This window comes from Rhincodon typus, chromosome 19 (genome assembly GCF_021869965.1).
Source record: "Rhincodon typus isolate 14 chromosome 19, sRhiTyp1.1, whole genome shotgun sequence".
Classification (NCBI taxonomy): Eukaryota; Metazoa; Chordata; class Chondrichthyes; order Orectolobiformes; family Rhincodontidae; genus Rhincodon; species Rhincodon typus.
In genome coordinates, this window is record NC_063350.1 from 19,443,749 (window position 1) to 19,458,832 (window position 15,084).

The 15,084-nt window shown below is 37.3% G+C and overlaps 2 protein-coding genes across 2 annotated transcripts in view; one reads left to right on the forward strand and one right to left on the reverse strand.

The window, feature by feature from the left end:
* LOC125485505 (phosphatidate phosphatase LPIN2-like) overlaps window positions 1-1,199 on the reverse strand; it is an 8,695-nt gene extending 7,496 nt beyond the window's left edge. The window contains exon 1 of the mRNA XM_048608553.1: window positions 1,186-1,199. Coding sequence (XP_048464510.1) covers window positions 1,186-1,199 — 14 coding nt within the window. The remainder of the gene's footprint in view (window positions 1-1,185) is intronic.
* Window positions 1,200-3,368: 2,169 nt separating this feature from the next.
* LOC109933928 (phosphatidate phosphatase LPIN2-like) overlaps window positions 3,369-15,084 on the forward strand; it is a 44,172-nt gene continuing 32,456 nt past the window's right edge. Inside the window, exons 1-4 of the mRNA XM_048608554.1 lie at window positions 3,369-3,445; window positions 9,389-9,577; window positions 10,558-10,653; window positions 13,782-14,080. Coding sequence (XP_048464511.1) covers window positions 9,398-9,577; window positions 10,558-10,653; window positions 13,782-14,080 — 575 coding nt within the window. The 5' untranslated portion in view covers window positions 3,369-3,445; window positions 9,389-9,397. The remainder of the gene's footprint in view (window positions 3,446-9,388; window positions 9,578-10,557; window positions 10,654-13,781; window positions 14,081-15,084) is intronic.

The following is a 15,084-nucleotide window of genomic DNA, read 5'->3' on the forward strand; positions in this document are numbered from 1 at the left end:
TTCTCTGCTATTAGAGTGAAGTCTCGGACAGAGAGGCTTCCTCTTAAAAAGTTAAAAGGAGATTGTTGCTTTCTAAAGACTGGAAAGAGAGATAGTACAAAAGAATAATAACTGTGTTACTGAATTGTCTCTGTTGGAAAGAAGCGTCCTGACCTGAAACATCAGCTTTCCTGCTCTTCTGATGCTGCCTGGCCTGCTGTGTTCATCCAGCTCCACACCTTGTTATCTCAGAATCCAGCATCGGCAGTTCCTACTATGTCTGAGCGTGTTTATGAGACGCTGCTTATATTAAAACAATTGATGATTAGTGGTTAAATAATACATTATCTTGATAAGTATTTCAATAGAGTAAAGTTATGCCAGTTCTCTTTGTTATATTTTAGCTGTATTATGAGAATGAAGTGTGTTTTAATTAACGCTTAGTGGTGGACCAATTAAATCATGACTGGAATGCACCACCTTACCACTTGCCTTTTTAAAAAAAATATAAAAGTTTGGGTCCAGGCTATCTCCGTAATATACTTTGTGGGGTGTCTGGTCTTGCTCTTAACACTTGTAATGAATTCTACTGACTACAACCTTCCAGTCCCAAAACCCCAATCACCTGTTATCCTTTATAGTATGGAGGTAACCATTGAGCCAACTTTGAATCGATCTTGATATATTCTGTCAGGCTTCTTTTTAAAACTAAGTTTGCCACATGCGATGTTGTTAAAATCCTTACCAAAACTAATATAATTCACATCAACTATCATCAGTCCCCTTTCTCAGAAAATTCAGTCAAGTTAGTCTAGTACAATCCTTCACAAATTAATGCTGACTGTCTTTAAGTGATGCCTTTATAAGTGGTAGTTTATTGTGCCCCTTAGAAATGATACCAATACTTTATTCACTGTCAAGGTTAGACCGAGTCCTATAATTATTCAGTCTTCTGCTAACTCCATTTATAAACAAAGGTGCAAAGTTAGCAGACACATCCTCTCACACCATAACTATCTAGTGAGGGTTAGAAAATGGTAGCCATTGGATTGATACTTCAGCCAAAATAAATTTCAGACGTTGTCTCGTAAAATAATGGGAATCAATATGGCCTGGACAGTTAAGTGGCAGAAAAAAATAGAATCTTATTTAAATATTCTTGCATGCATTATCCATTGGGCTACTGATCATATTTCAACACAGTACCTGTGCTTCAACATGTGTTAAGGTCAGTGATGTATTCTTGTCTGATGAATTTATTCCAGAAACCATTGTTTATAGACTGAAAAATTCAATGATTAAATGTTTGAAGTTGTTGGAAACATGCAAGAGAACTTCAGCTGTTGGTAACAGTTTAGTGGTAGGTTTTTCAATTGCATTTGGATGAGTATGGATTGAATTTACTGAGAGAAGGAAATGTCTTGGAAAAGGAGAAAGATTTGAATCCTATAATTTGAAATAATATAAAGGAGCGACTGCAAACTTTGAGAATCTAAATATCTCAAAATGAGAAAATACTGGTAACTCCATGTCCTGGCACCAGATTTGGGTTATATTTATATTACACTTCAGTATCGTGGAATCTTACAACACAGGGGGAGATCATTCAACTCATCATATCTGTGCTGTATCTTTGAAAGAACTATTCAATCAGTCTCTCACCTTTACAACATTGGTCTGAAGCAAAACCTTAGTTATGCATCAGCACCAGTTGTATTGTAAAATTCAATCTTGTTTGTAATTTGAAGTTTTCAAGTGGCACTTGAGGGAAGAAAGATCAGTTGCAGGTTTTAAGAGCCAGCAAGTTGTCACAAATGGGTCAGAAGAATTTGGAGTAGGTAATTCAACCTCTCGACCCCGCTTGAAAATTTAATACGATTATGGCCTCAACTTCTCTTTCTCGCTCACTCCCCAGAAACCTTTAACCCTTACTAATTAAAAAAGATTTATATATGTCCTTCCTAAAAATGGATATTGTTAGCTTTTTATGTGGTGAAATGGAAAGTGTGCACTTTTATGGCTGTCCTGCATTAGTAATTGGTTGGAAAGTGTCCTACTCCTCCCCCAAATAATCAAAGATGACTGATGCTGCAGATGGCACTCTCCCATGCTTTTCAGTTATCAAATTTTCCTTACAATGCTGTCAAACGTGTTGGTGATAATAGTGCAGAACAGCACCATCTAATGGGAAAAGAATGAAACCATTTCAGATCTCAACCTAAACTGAAAAATGTGTGCAAATAATATGGGTTTTGACATGACTTTTTTGTCCGTAAAGGGACTCTTCTTTACACTGTGGAGTTTTTCACAACCATGAGTCTTCTCAAAGCACTTGACAATAAATAAAATACTTTTGAAGTGTAGTTACCATTGCAGTATTGCTTGCCTGACTGTATTTCATCTGTATGTGAATATACTTATATTTTCTCACCTACAGGTTTGACTTTTAGCTGTTGTTTACTGTAACTTCTCAACAATCATGATACTAGGTGCTGTTCAATTTCCACCTTTGAAACCCACTGGCTCCTGAAATCCAAAAACACTGATTTCTTATCAGAATGCAATTCTTGCCCAACCCACGTTTATGACCTCCTTAATTGCACCGGCAACCCCTTATTCTTCTGAATCTGGGAATTGTTGTATGAATTGCAGGGTAGTGAAATAGTAAGGTAGGTGTGGACAAATAAAGGTGTGTAGTCCATTTTACCTTGTTACTCCAGCATATTCATGAGACTACAAGTTATTCTGCAATTTATTCAAACTGAAAACATTTTAAAAAATGGAAGTATGTTTAGGACTGATTTTTATTGCAAAGAGGAACAAAATAACTAAACTTTGAAATGCAAGAGATTCCAAAAAAAATCACACCAAAATTAAAAGTTGTCAATAGATTAGTGGTTGATCCTGTCATCAGGGTGGAGCAACATACTTTGAAGTGCTGTCAATGTTGTCACGTAGGCAATATGACAACTTCTATGTAGATTTAAAATATATCCGTTTTTAAAGTTAAAATAATGACTGTATTGAAAGGAAAGCCACCTAGTATACACTTTATTTAAAAGCATTCAGTACCTTATTTCTCATTCTGGGAATGGTCATTCATTGAATTCCATCAAATCAGTGGTGCAGAAACAGGCCATGATTGAGTTGTCGCTGTTAAATCTGGCACCTTGGTTCTACTTGTGTCTTCTAGTTCCCTTGTTTAAGATGCCATGCACATTGATGTATATGCAATTCAATTTATTATTTATTCTTATTAATTTTATCCTCACTTTTTAAAAAAAATCATGCTTATAGTTTATAGTTGTTTTTGTTCCTTGACTGTTTCTATTCTTCCCTGTCTCCTTGATTCTACCTTTATTCCCATCTTTTTTACCCTCAGACTTGTATGGCTGTGTTTTCATCAGAACGCCTCCTCCATCCCTCTATTGCTTTAATATCCAGTTCTAGGGTTCCTGCAGTTAAGGTAAAGAGCAGCATTTGATCAACTCTAATTGATCTATTACAAAATTTTTAAATTACTAGAATAACAAGAAACAACTAAGTATTCTATGGTTTGCTATGAAATTTACATTTGTAAAACCTCTGAGAATGATCTGTATGGGGAAAACAAATTTTGGTAGTAGTGGCACCAGTTCTAATATGCAGTACTGTGTACAAGTAACAGTAAAATAACTCCTTTTGAAACCTTTATGAACCAATTAAAAGTGCATGCTAATACATTTGTATTCAAAGCTATTTTTGGAACAAATTGAAAAGTTTTGAGTGGACAATTGATGACCTCTCTTATGGGTTTATATGTGAATGATGCCAATAATACATTTTAATTGTCATTTTATGCTGCACTGTAAACATTGGGATGGGCTGCTATCGCTAACTTGGAAAATAAAGCAATATTGTACTGAGATTTAATTGTTACGCTTGGCTGTAAAACGGCTTTCTGTGAGAAAATCAGACAACAATATAGTTACTGTCCAACCATGAAATGTTGAAAATGAAAGTACATTAATCCTGATTTTCATGTGGGTTGTCAAGGGAAATTCCGTTTGCATGGACGTAGTGGGTGGTGGAGGGTGTGTTTCCCGTATGCTGTCAGTTGTGAAAAATTGGTTTTCAATGTATGTGAAACTTCGAATCCTATGTAGTTGGTAAATGGTGCTGCACTGATAATGTGGATGGAAGTTGTTCTGGAGTTCATTCTGTTGATGTGGGAAGAGTACATGACGCTGAAATAGTGTGACCCCTCCTTTGGTCAGAGGATGTCAAGTTTCCAGTTGTGGTCAATAACTGAAAGTAATGTCTGTAGAAGAAGCTCTCAAATCTGTTAATCAGTTTGCTCCACATCAATTTTCTTACTTGGTTAAAAATGACCCTGTTGTGACATTGTCACCTTCAATTTGAGTAAGTTATGATTTTGGATATCTTGCAAGGAACTGAATTCATTTACTTCGACCAACATTTGTGTTTCCTACCTTTTAATATAGTCAAAGACAGTCTTCAATAAATTCTTTCAGATTAAAATTTGCTAGAATTTGGCAGGGTTATTTGACATTTTCTTAAAACTGCACTGAAAGGAGCACTTACACTATTTCTGGAGAAAGATATTTTTGTAGAGAAAGTGTTGAAAGGCAGAACTTGTAGTGAAAGATCTAACTTGTTTATTTTTTCTTAAATTTAACCCGAATAGAAATTGCCCACCTCTTAGTGTTTTCGCTTTTATGCTAATTTTCTCTCCTTCCCTGATTCCTCTTTGCTGAAATACATTTCTGTAAGCACCACTGTCATTCTTTGTTATCTCACCCCAGTCACTCTCAGTCATCTGGTGGTAGGTGCAAGAATGTTTGACCATGGCTGGCATCATCCATGGGAAGCTTTTTGGAGGGTTGGTGCAGACTTAATGGGCCAAAAGGCCTCTGTTTGCACTGTAGGGATTCTATGAAATTGAGTTTGTCCTCATCCTCGGATTGCATACATGTGGCTGCAGCGGGGATAAGTATTAGGAAGAGGTCATGAACCTATTCCAGTTTTCCTTTCTGTGATGTAGGACACTCAAATCATTGCCATAGCAGCTAAGATAGTCTAGCACAGTAGGAAGTAGGAGTTGAATCTGGAATCACCCTGCAATGTAAAGATATCCTACAGCAACCTTTTTTCTCCTGCAATCTGTCATCTTAAACCTCCATGCCAGCTACTCTACCTCTACCACCAGCAACATATGTGACGAGTTTCCAGACATTCTGTCACCTAAGATTGAGGCTGTCCGTGCCACTTCTGTCCTTCTACTTGATCATTGAGCAAACCTGCTGTAAAGTTCCACCATGTCCTACCCTTGAACATGCATTCTTCTCCAGGTTCTGACCATTATTTTCCACGAGCCCTGTCTGAGTTCATCTTTTAATGAGACTATCTACGTGATGCCTTGACTCTATTCACACTGAACTGTTGACCATCTAGCTTCCTTTTCTGGTTGCAATGTTAGTTGATATTGTTATTCTTTCTCTCTATTCTCGTTCTGTCTCTTTCCCCCTTCAAATATGTTGAATCAACCTTTCACTTTGACCTGTCCTCTTTGAAAAACACTTGTCTTGTCCAAGCTTTCCTGTCCACCGAAGTCCTTCCAGGGATTGTAGTCTTCCAAATCCATGCCCCCCCCCCCCCCCCCCCCCCTCCTTAAAAAGATAATAAGATTCTGTCTATGGCTTTTGCTGAATGAAGTTGGCATTTCATTTGCTATCTTGGAGTGTTGGACTGAGTGGCTTCTTTTGAATGAAATGCATAATACTGCTCTGTAATCAAGCAGACTGCAGTCATTCCCTCTCAAGTAAACCGAACTTTGAATTGGCAATCTGATCTAGTTATTTAACGTAGAAAACAGTATTAAATTTTATCATATTGCCCTTTTTTGTTTCTTTCCCATTTCTCTTTTATTCAATTCATCAGCTTACTCAAAATACAGGGAATAAGTTCAGGCTTACAGCCAGTCGATTTTGAAGAGAACTGCCTTGGTTTATGTTACTTTTTCATTGTATGCTTTTTGCCCTATGTAAAAGCAATTTGCCTTTAATAATGTGCATTATATAGCATTGAATTTCGTGTGGCAAGTCATGCACGTTAATCTGATGGAATCAGTTACTTTGTGAAGGGTCACCTTGATAAAGGGAAAGATAGAAAACTCATCAAATATGTTATTAAAAATTGAGTGGAGAATGTTGAAATCTATGTAGTTAAGAGTCTGAATCAATTTGAAGCACTGCAGTTAGGCTGCCTTACAGGAATAAAAACAGAATATTGGAAATAGTGAGCCAATTTGGCAGCATGTATAAGACAAACAGCTAATGTTTCAGGTTGATGATCCTTTAGCAGAATTTCCAGGACTACTTGGACTTTCCAAAATTGTTGATCTGACCTTTGTGCTGAAAGCAATGCATTATTGTTTGCTGATTGAGAAAATCAGGTGCAGTCAGGGAAGCTGAGTGCAAACCTCAAGTTTGGTGTGTGAGGTGTTAGTCATAGATTCATAGAGCAATACAGCACGGAAACAGACCCGTCAGTCCAACTCGTAAAGCTAGTCCCATTTGCCAGCATTTGGCCCATTTCCCTCTAAATCCTTTCTATTCATATACCCATCCAGATGCCTTTTAAATGTTATAATCGTACCAGCCTCCACCACTTCCTCTGGCAGTTCATTCCACATACGCACCTCCCTCTGCGTGAAAAAGTTGCCCCTCAGATCCCTTTTAAATCTTTCCCCTCTCTCCTTAAACCTATTCCCTCTAGTTTTGGACTCCCTCACCCCAGGGAAAAGACCTTGCCTATTTACCCTATCCATGCTCCTCATGATTTTATAAACCTCTATAAGGTCACCCCTCACCCTCTGACACTCCAGGGAAAGTAGCCCCAGTATATTCAGCCTCTCTCTATAGCTGAAGCTCTCCAACCCTGGCAACGTCCTCGTAAGTTTTTTTTCTGAACCCTTTCTAGTTTCCTATATGAGGGAGACCAGAGTTGCATGCTATACTGCAAACGTAGCCGAACCAATGTCCTGTATAGCCTCAGTGAAGAGACAAGGGTGGGAGAGGGAGGAGATTTTTTTCCTTTTGTTTTTGGCCTGTGTGAATAAGTCTTGGCTCTATTTCAGAGAAAGGAGCTAGCTGTTTGGTATCCAGTAAGTGGGTAAAGATTATTCTGTTGAGTTTATTGTAGTATGAAAATTGGTGATAAAGTTAATGACCATATAAAAACCTACAAATTGATGAATAAGGTAATGAAATGACCAATTAAAACTTAAGGATGGTAGGACAGATCATGTGCCAAGGCTGCAGCTTTTGGGAGCTCCTGGGTATTATTGTGATTCAGGGCAAATATGTCTGCAGCATAGTCTTGAAGTCTGAGCATCTTTGTCTCAAAGTTTTAACTGGAGGCAGAATTGGAGACTATGATACATCCAGAGGCAAAAAGTGTAATGGAGTGTAATGTTGAAAAATGTGAAGTAGTACATTTAGGCAGGAAGAATGAAAAAGCAGAGTATTATTTAAATGGAGAACAGCTGTGGAATCTGAGGTACAGAGGGATCTAGGTGTCCTAGTGCATGTGTCACCGAAAGTTAGTATGCAGGTATAGCACCTAGTAAGAAGGCAAATGGGATGCTCTCCTTAATTATGAGAAAAATTGAACATAAAAGTATGGATGTTATGCTTAAGTTATAGAGGATGTTGGTTAGACCACATCTCAAACACTGGCGGCTTGGCAAACTGGAGGAGCAGCTCTTCATATTCCGCCTTGGGAGCCTACAGCCCAATGGCCTAAACATGGATTTTACCAGTTTTAAAATCTCCCCACACCCGGCCTCATCCCATGACCAACCCGCTCTCTCAACCACCCCCCCACCCCAAACCTCCCCTCCTTAACCTGACACAACCTGTTTTCTCTCCCACCTATCAGCCCCTCCCACCTCACTGACCAATTCCCACCACTCCCTACCAGTACTCACCCATCACCATCCCACTACCTTCCCCAGCCCCACCCCTCCTCTCTCTTTATTTGTGAGCTCCCTTCCCCTTCCCTATTTCTGAAGAAGGGTCCCAACCCGAAATGTCAACTTTCCTGCTCCTCTGCTGCCTGGCCTCCTGTGTTCCTGCAGCTCCCCACTGTGCTGTAATGGAAACATTGCAATGGACAGAAAAAAAACGAATCTGTGCTTTGGGAGCTGATGCGCTGGAAACCATCTTAGCCATTAAGATATGTATTGAAACCTTCCATGGATCATATTACTATTGAAAAAAATAATTTTTTATTTCAAACTTTTTTTGATAGCAGAAGCTTAAGTTCGTGCATAGAAAAATGACAGGGAATTTTGGCATTGAAAGAAATTTCGGGAACTTTGTGGTCAAAGTATATGTTACTGTGGTAATGCAAGAATGATAATGGAGCAGTTGTTTACTCTTTCCCCAGTGAAAATATCTATCATGGTATCACCTACAAGAATAGTAATTATGCAAGTAGCTATTAAGAGTTTTCATCCATGGTGGATTAATTATACCATTAATAAACAAAAACAGTAGATTTTGAAATGCTGACAAATATTTGGATATATAAGATGTTAAATGGATTACTTTAACCAGTTTTTAGTACATTTCCACAGAAAGTATGGAAAAATGGAGCAATTGTTTTGATGATAACACCAGGTTGAGAGCCAAAATTGAGGCTTTGAAAGTCTATATTTAATTTAGCACAGAAATCTAAAGGGATATCTAATGAAAATTCTCCTTCTGAGAAGGTGGACAGTGACTTTTTTCACAGACCACTGAATTGGTAACAAAATTATGATTTTGATTGCTTTATGCTTTTAATCCAATTTCCCCGTGCAAAGGCTTATGAAAATATCCAATCTAAATGGCTCTGCTTGTACAGTCAATCACAATAAATAAGTTTAAAAGAATTCAAAAGAAATAGAATCAAAATTGACACCAACAAAACGGAATTAATATTGCCACAAGCACAATGAGCTGAAGTGACCACCTGTGCTGGTATTTTTATGAATTTATTATTTCAAATTTGTCATTCTTTTAGCTAATTCAACATTAGTTGGAAGCTAGAAAAATCCTGTCTCACTGAAGAAGAGTAAATTTCTGAGAAAACCTGATTCCCCTCCATAAAATCTTAAGGTTGTAGTTTGTAGCAAATCCATTAATAAGCCCAGGAAAATGAAGCATTGCACCAAATTCATCCAAACTTCAAAGACATCATGCAGAAAGGATTTGTTTCCCTCAGGTTAGATTATAATTTGATCATTCGGCATTCCTGACTTGGAACCTATTTTTAATATGCCATTTAATTTATTGACCACAAAGTGCTGTTATTCAGAGACATCTGACGTATAGTCCCTAATTTTTCTTTTACTTTATTTCAGTCCCAAACCATGAATTATGTTGGGCAGTTGGCTGAGCACGTGTACAAACTGTACAAAGGACTGAATCCAGCTACCTTGACAGGATGCATCGATGTCATAGTAGTGAGGCAGCCAGATGGCTCATACCATTGTTCACCCTTTCATGTTCGTTTTGGGAAGCTTGGGGTACTGCGATCAAAAGAGAAAGTGGTAAGATCTCTTTATCAACATTTATTGAACGTATATAAATGAGCTATGTAATAGACCTCAATTCTTGAACTAATTGCTCCAAAACTTTGCACAGATGGTCGAAGAATTTCAAAATAAAAGTCTGCACTTAGAATTTCTGGAAACTAGCAATAAGTTGATATAGCTCTGTCATTTTAGTTTCTTTCTTCACTAAGCCTCCATTTTGTTGTTCATTATCCATCTGCATAGGATCGAATCTTGTTTCAAGTTGTGTGACAGAAAATGTTAAGTAACTTCGTAGACCTTTTAAACTCTTCATAATTTTAAAAATTGCTATGCATGTTTAGTGAACCAATTTTCATCAAAAATTTGTGTTTCATAATGATGGATAATGGATTTTGATTTTTAGAGGATATGAGAATTGAAGTTTCAGTTAATGGCAGCTTTCATTAAAGTTATTTTTCTGAATCAGTTATGTTGTTGGAAATGACGCAAGTCATTATTCTGTTGCAAGTAATTAACATGTGAATACTATTATGTGTAACTTGTTAATTTACATTTAGAACCTACACTTCTCCATTCTGGAAAATGGAAATACCTTTTGAAATATTCTTGAACAACTCAATAAGTAAATTGCAGTCTTGTGAGATTTTTAATTGAGTAACCACGAGCTGGTGAAGCTTATTCCTGTTTGGGCTGAAGACTGGTGCTTGTTTATTAATGTAACAGTTACAAGTATGATGAGAGACTTTAAATCATTGAAAATGAATAGCATTGTCCTGAAATAATTCATCTTTATTGGCTGTGTCTTACATTGAAACGCATATACATGCTTCTTTGCACTCTTAAAATATCCTTTAATCCGAACCATGCAAATCAGTTGTATGATTTTGAAGCATGTGACTTTGAATGCAGATTAGCCTTTTGCTAGATCAGGCATTTGACTGAAGCAGCGAAACAATGAAGTGCTGGTTATGTACAATGTTTTTTGTTTACTTCAGGTTGATATTGAAATCAATGGTGAACCAGTAGAGCTGCAAATGAAGCTTGGAGACAATGGGGAGGCTTTTTTTGTTGAAGAAACTGAGGAAGATGAGGTATGCTGCCACTTTAGAAATAAATCAGGTGTCTCCTCCAGCAGTTAAACTTGGGAGTTTCATATTTCCAACATGTGTTCACTGTAAACTAATGCTGTAAATGTTTTACTGATGGGTGTAAAGTGGGTGTAAGCAGTGGCTTCTGGTCAAGTTCATCAACAGTTGTCACTATGTTATATAATCTGCAGCTGGTTTTAGTTCCATTGGTTCTGATTCAGAAAAAATAAAATCTTAAAAACAAGGTCAAAATTATGTTGACTAATTTCAATAAACTCGTCAAGAATAAATTCATTGTTGTAATAACTATTCTCTTTGGGATTTTTGAGAACTGTACAGCTTTTTTTTCCTCATACTACTTTGCCGATTTTACAAGCAGAAGTTAAGATTTACTCTTCAACTGGATTGTGCCTAATCAACATCTTTGCTCTATTTCCTGCTGCTGTTCTGCATCCATTAATGCAAGATTTATCTATCACCTCGTGAAATGTCTAATACTGCGCTCATGAAGAATAGCAAGTTGATCTGATATGGTTAGTAGTTGTTTAGGAGATGGAGTTCCAATTTTTCTGCTACCTTTTGTGCTACTTGAATTTTTTTTTGCAAAACGCTTTATGAAGTCTCCTTATTTTTGATAGGTTAGCTGAGTTGCCTGGATGACTGGTTTGTGATGGAGAGTGACACCAACAGCACTGGTTCAATTCCTGTGCCTGCTGAGTGAGGTTGCCATGAAGGTCTCACCTTCTCAGCCTCAACCTTCACCTGAAATGTGGCGACCCTCCGGTTAAACTCACCACCAGCTGTCCCTCTGTAATAGGAGCAGTGTACAATCTGCTAGGACTATGGTGATTATACTTTTACTGCTGTAGGATTCCTAGTCTCTGAGGAGCATAGAGTGAATGGAAAGGCACCTTTCCTATTAGTGGAGAGGTTAGCAACTGGGGGCACTACATTACAAAGAGGTAGAAGGCTATGAGGAGATTTGAGCATTTTTTCTTCCGCCATTTGAGAATTGTGGAAGATGGAGTCACTTGTGAAGAAGTGGATCAGTCAGAAATACTTGTAACATTTAAGCTGTATTTAGCTATCCGCTTGCATTGCGAGAGGCTGTGGGGCTATGGGCCAAGAGCTAGAAATTAGGATTAATATAGTCAGATCTTTGCAAATACAATGGACAGAATAGCCTCCTGTGCTGTAAGCATCTGAATTTTGCAAATGGTTCCAGAAATAAGGGACTTCATTTCAGTGAAGAGATAAAATTGAAATTGTTCTCCCTATTACACAAAAGGTTATGAGAAGATCTAACAGCATTAAATAAATTGTTTTTGATAAATCAGGAGAATTCATAATGTTAGAAATGTGAAGTTTGTAAATTTCTTTTCAACCAATTCTGTAATTTCAGGTAAAATAGAATATCCTGGAAAAAATGCTTGGTAGGAGGTAGTATAACACTGCCAACTGCAGACCAGGTGACTTAATGACCAAGGATTGGTGGGACTTGCTGAGCAAGATACTTCTTGCACTTGAAGCAAAGGCAAGAACCCTGGCAAGTTTTCTGCCTCTTGAGTTTCTGGACAGAAAGTCAGAGAGAGAAAGTGGTTTGATATAGTTATATGAAGGGTTGCAGAACGTCTGAGCAGAGGGGAAAGTGCCCCATCCTGTGGGTGACAAGGTAGAATGTAGGAGGAAAGACTGTCTTTGTCTCTGGTTAAAGAGACTCATCCTACTGCGATTTTAAGGAATCTAGAAGATTTATCCTAGCGTGAACAGGGAAGAAAAGAATCACCAGAAATGCAATTGCTGGCAGTCAATTTGGGACTTCTTCAGAAAATGGTGATTTTTAATGGACTCTTGAAATTAATATTCAGCAAAACCAGGACAAGTTAACCTGTTGGAAGCTGAGTGCAGTGCTGAACTCTGTAGGAAGAAGAATGTAAATGGTAACTGTGAGGATTTTTTTGGTGGTTTTGAAAAGATGAAGAGGAGATAACTTTTCTGTAGTTTACAGCATGAGTTGCCTACCAGTTGGTTTAGGTGGTTGTTGCTTTTTTTAAAATTCATTCACGGAATGAGGGTGTCACTGGCTAGGCTAGCATTTGTCCATCCCAGAGGACAGCTGAGAGTCAACCACATTGCTATGGGACTGGAGTCAGATGTAGGCCAGACCAGGTAAGGATGGCAGTTTCCTTCCCTAAAGGACATTAATGAACCAGATGACAATTACAATTATTTTAATTACATTACAATTACATTAATTTCTGACAATTGACAATGGATTCATGGCTGTCATTAGGCTCTTAATTCCAGATTTTCATTGAATTCAAATTCCACCATCTGCCATGGCAGGAATTTAATTGGTTTATTCCAGTAAAGGTCTTAAAATGTGGTAAAAGCTGTTTGTGTTAAAATTTTGATCACTGGGAATTCAAGCCACTTATTCAAAGTTATCTTGTCCCTTTTGAGATTGTAACTGTATCTGGTCAGTAACCAGAAGAAACACATTGAATGGAGTTAAGGTAAGCCAAAAGAGCCAGAGGTGAGATGAAGGAATCTGTTTTTATATGGTGAATTATGATTGGAGTTCTTTGCCTGAAAGGTTGGGGAAAGCTTTTTTTTAATAGTACCTTTATGAAGGATTTGGATGAGTAGTTGAGAGGAAAAAGTTATGGGGAGAATGTAGAAATGTGGGACTAATCATAAATCTTTCACAGAGCTACCACATGCATGATGAACTGAATAGTCTCTTGTTAATAATATCCTCAAAAAATTACCTGAATTAATCAGACATGACTTGAATGTAACAACGCTATGTTATCCCACACTGATCACGTTACAGTGATTTAAGTGCTAAATGTCTATGATCGTTAGTAACTTAATTTCTCCATCCTGTTCTTATTATGTTATGATGTGCTTTAGAAAATTTCCAAACTAATGATTCTATGAATGTGCTGCAGAAAATTTCTAAACATATGGTGATTCTATGACTCAAGAAATCTTTCTATCCTCAGTCCCAGTTTCTCCATTCCTATTTGAAACTCATTCCTAAATGAAAAAGAAAAATTAATGATGTGACAGGTAAGGTTCAACTTGACCAAAGTACCGCTTTTGCTCATAGTACTTTTTTTCCATAGGGGATCCTTCCAACACACTTAACAACATCACCGATACCAGTTGAAGGAGCTTATTCTGCAAGAGAGGCAGATTTGGCAAGTCCTGAATTAATTCAGAATCCGGAACTACCCAGTCCATTTAATGGTACAGAAATTGACAACACTGTAAATAATACTTCAGCCAAAAAGAAACGACGTCGAAGGAGGAAGCACAAACCAGAGAATTCAAAGAAGGATGACCAGGAGTCCTCATCGGATGAGCAAGACATACCTGACATGGACATTATTTCAGAGGAACAGCCACGATGTGTACCTACAAAGTACGTTATTGTCAGCCTCTAGGAACTCTTCTATTGCAATGGTTTTATATATTTAACCATTAGTTATCTATTACTGTGTTACTCACCAATCTATTTCAATGAAACATTTCGCAAACTTGAAGGCTTCTATTAAGCCTCTCATTAATCTTCTCAAATCCAGTGAAAATAGCCAGATTTTCAACTCTTGGTATAATGCCATGCTGGCAGATATATAATATGCTTTTCAATTATTGTATTTTTATCTTATAAAAATAAGCGTAAGGTAATACAATTGTGCTTTTATTAATTCTTATACAAGATAAAAATACTGTTTAGCTTTGCTTGTTACTACCTCTGTGCCAAACCTAAGATACTTTCCTATTTTATGGTTCTTGTATACATGCAATTAAAGTTTAGGTACTTCATTTTAAAATATTACCACAGAATCTCAGAATTACTATCTATTTTCCCATTCTTCTGAAATTTGTCACTTCACATTTTTCCACTGCATGTGCCAACTATCTGCCAATCCTGGTCAAACATATCCTGACTTAGTAGTATAGAACTTAAAAATTGCTAAAATAAAACTTCTTAAAAAATTTAAATGCTGATGTGGCAAGGAGACCCCGTTTGCTAGAAGCTTCCACTACACACGGGTCTGAAATAGTGCGAGTCTGACTGATGATTCTAAATTAGTTTTCAGCATTATTCTTTACAATCAGCTAGGTATATTAATACATAGGGCCAGCTTATTTGCAAATAATGAGCCTGTTTCAGCAAAATAGCTGACAGCCATTTGCTATTTCATTTCTCAGGGCAATTTCCTGACCAATCAGGGACAACCTGCCTATTTTAAAATTTAAACAAAATTTGCAGTTAACTGTCCATCAGTATTAATGGCTGCATTCTCCATGGCAAATTCCAATGCCAAACAGTGCCCACTTACTAACCAATTACACTATTTTCTCATGCAGTATAAAGGTTGGTATTTCCCTTTAATTGGTATTCTTGTGAATTGGCTTGAA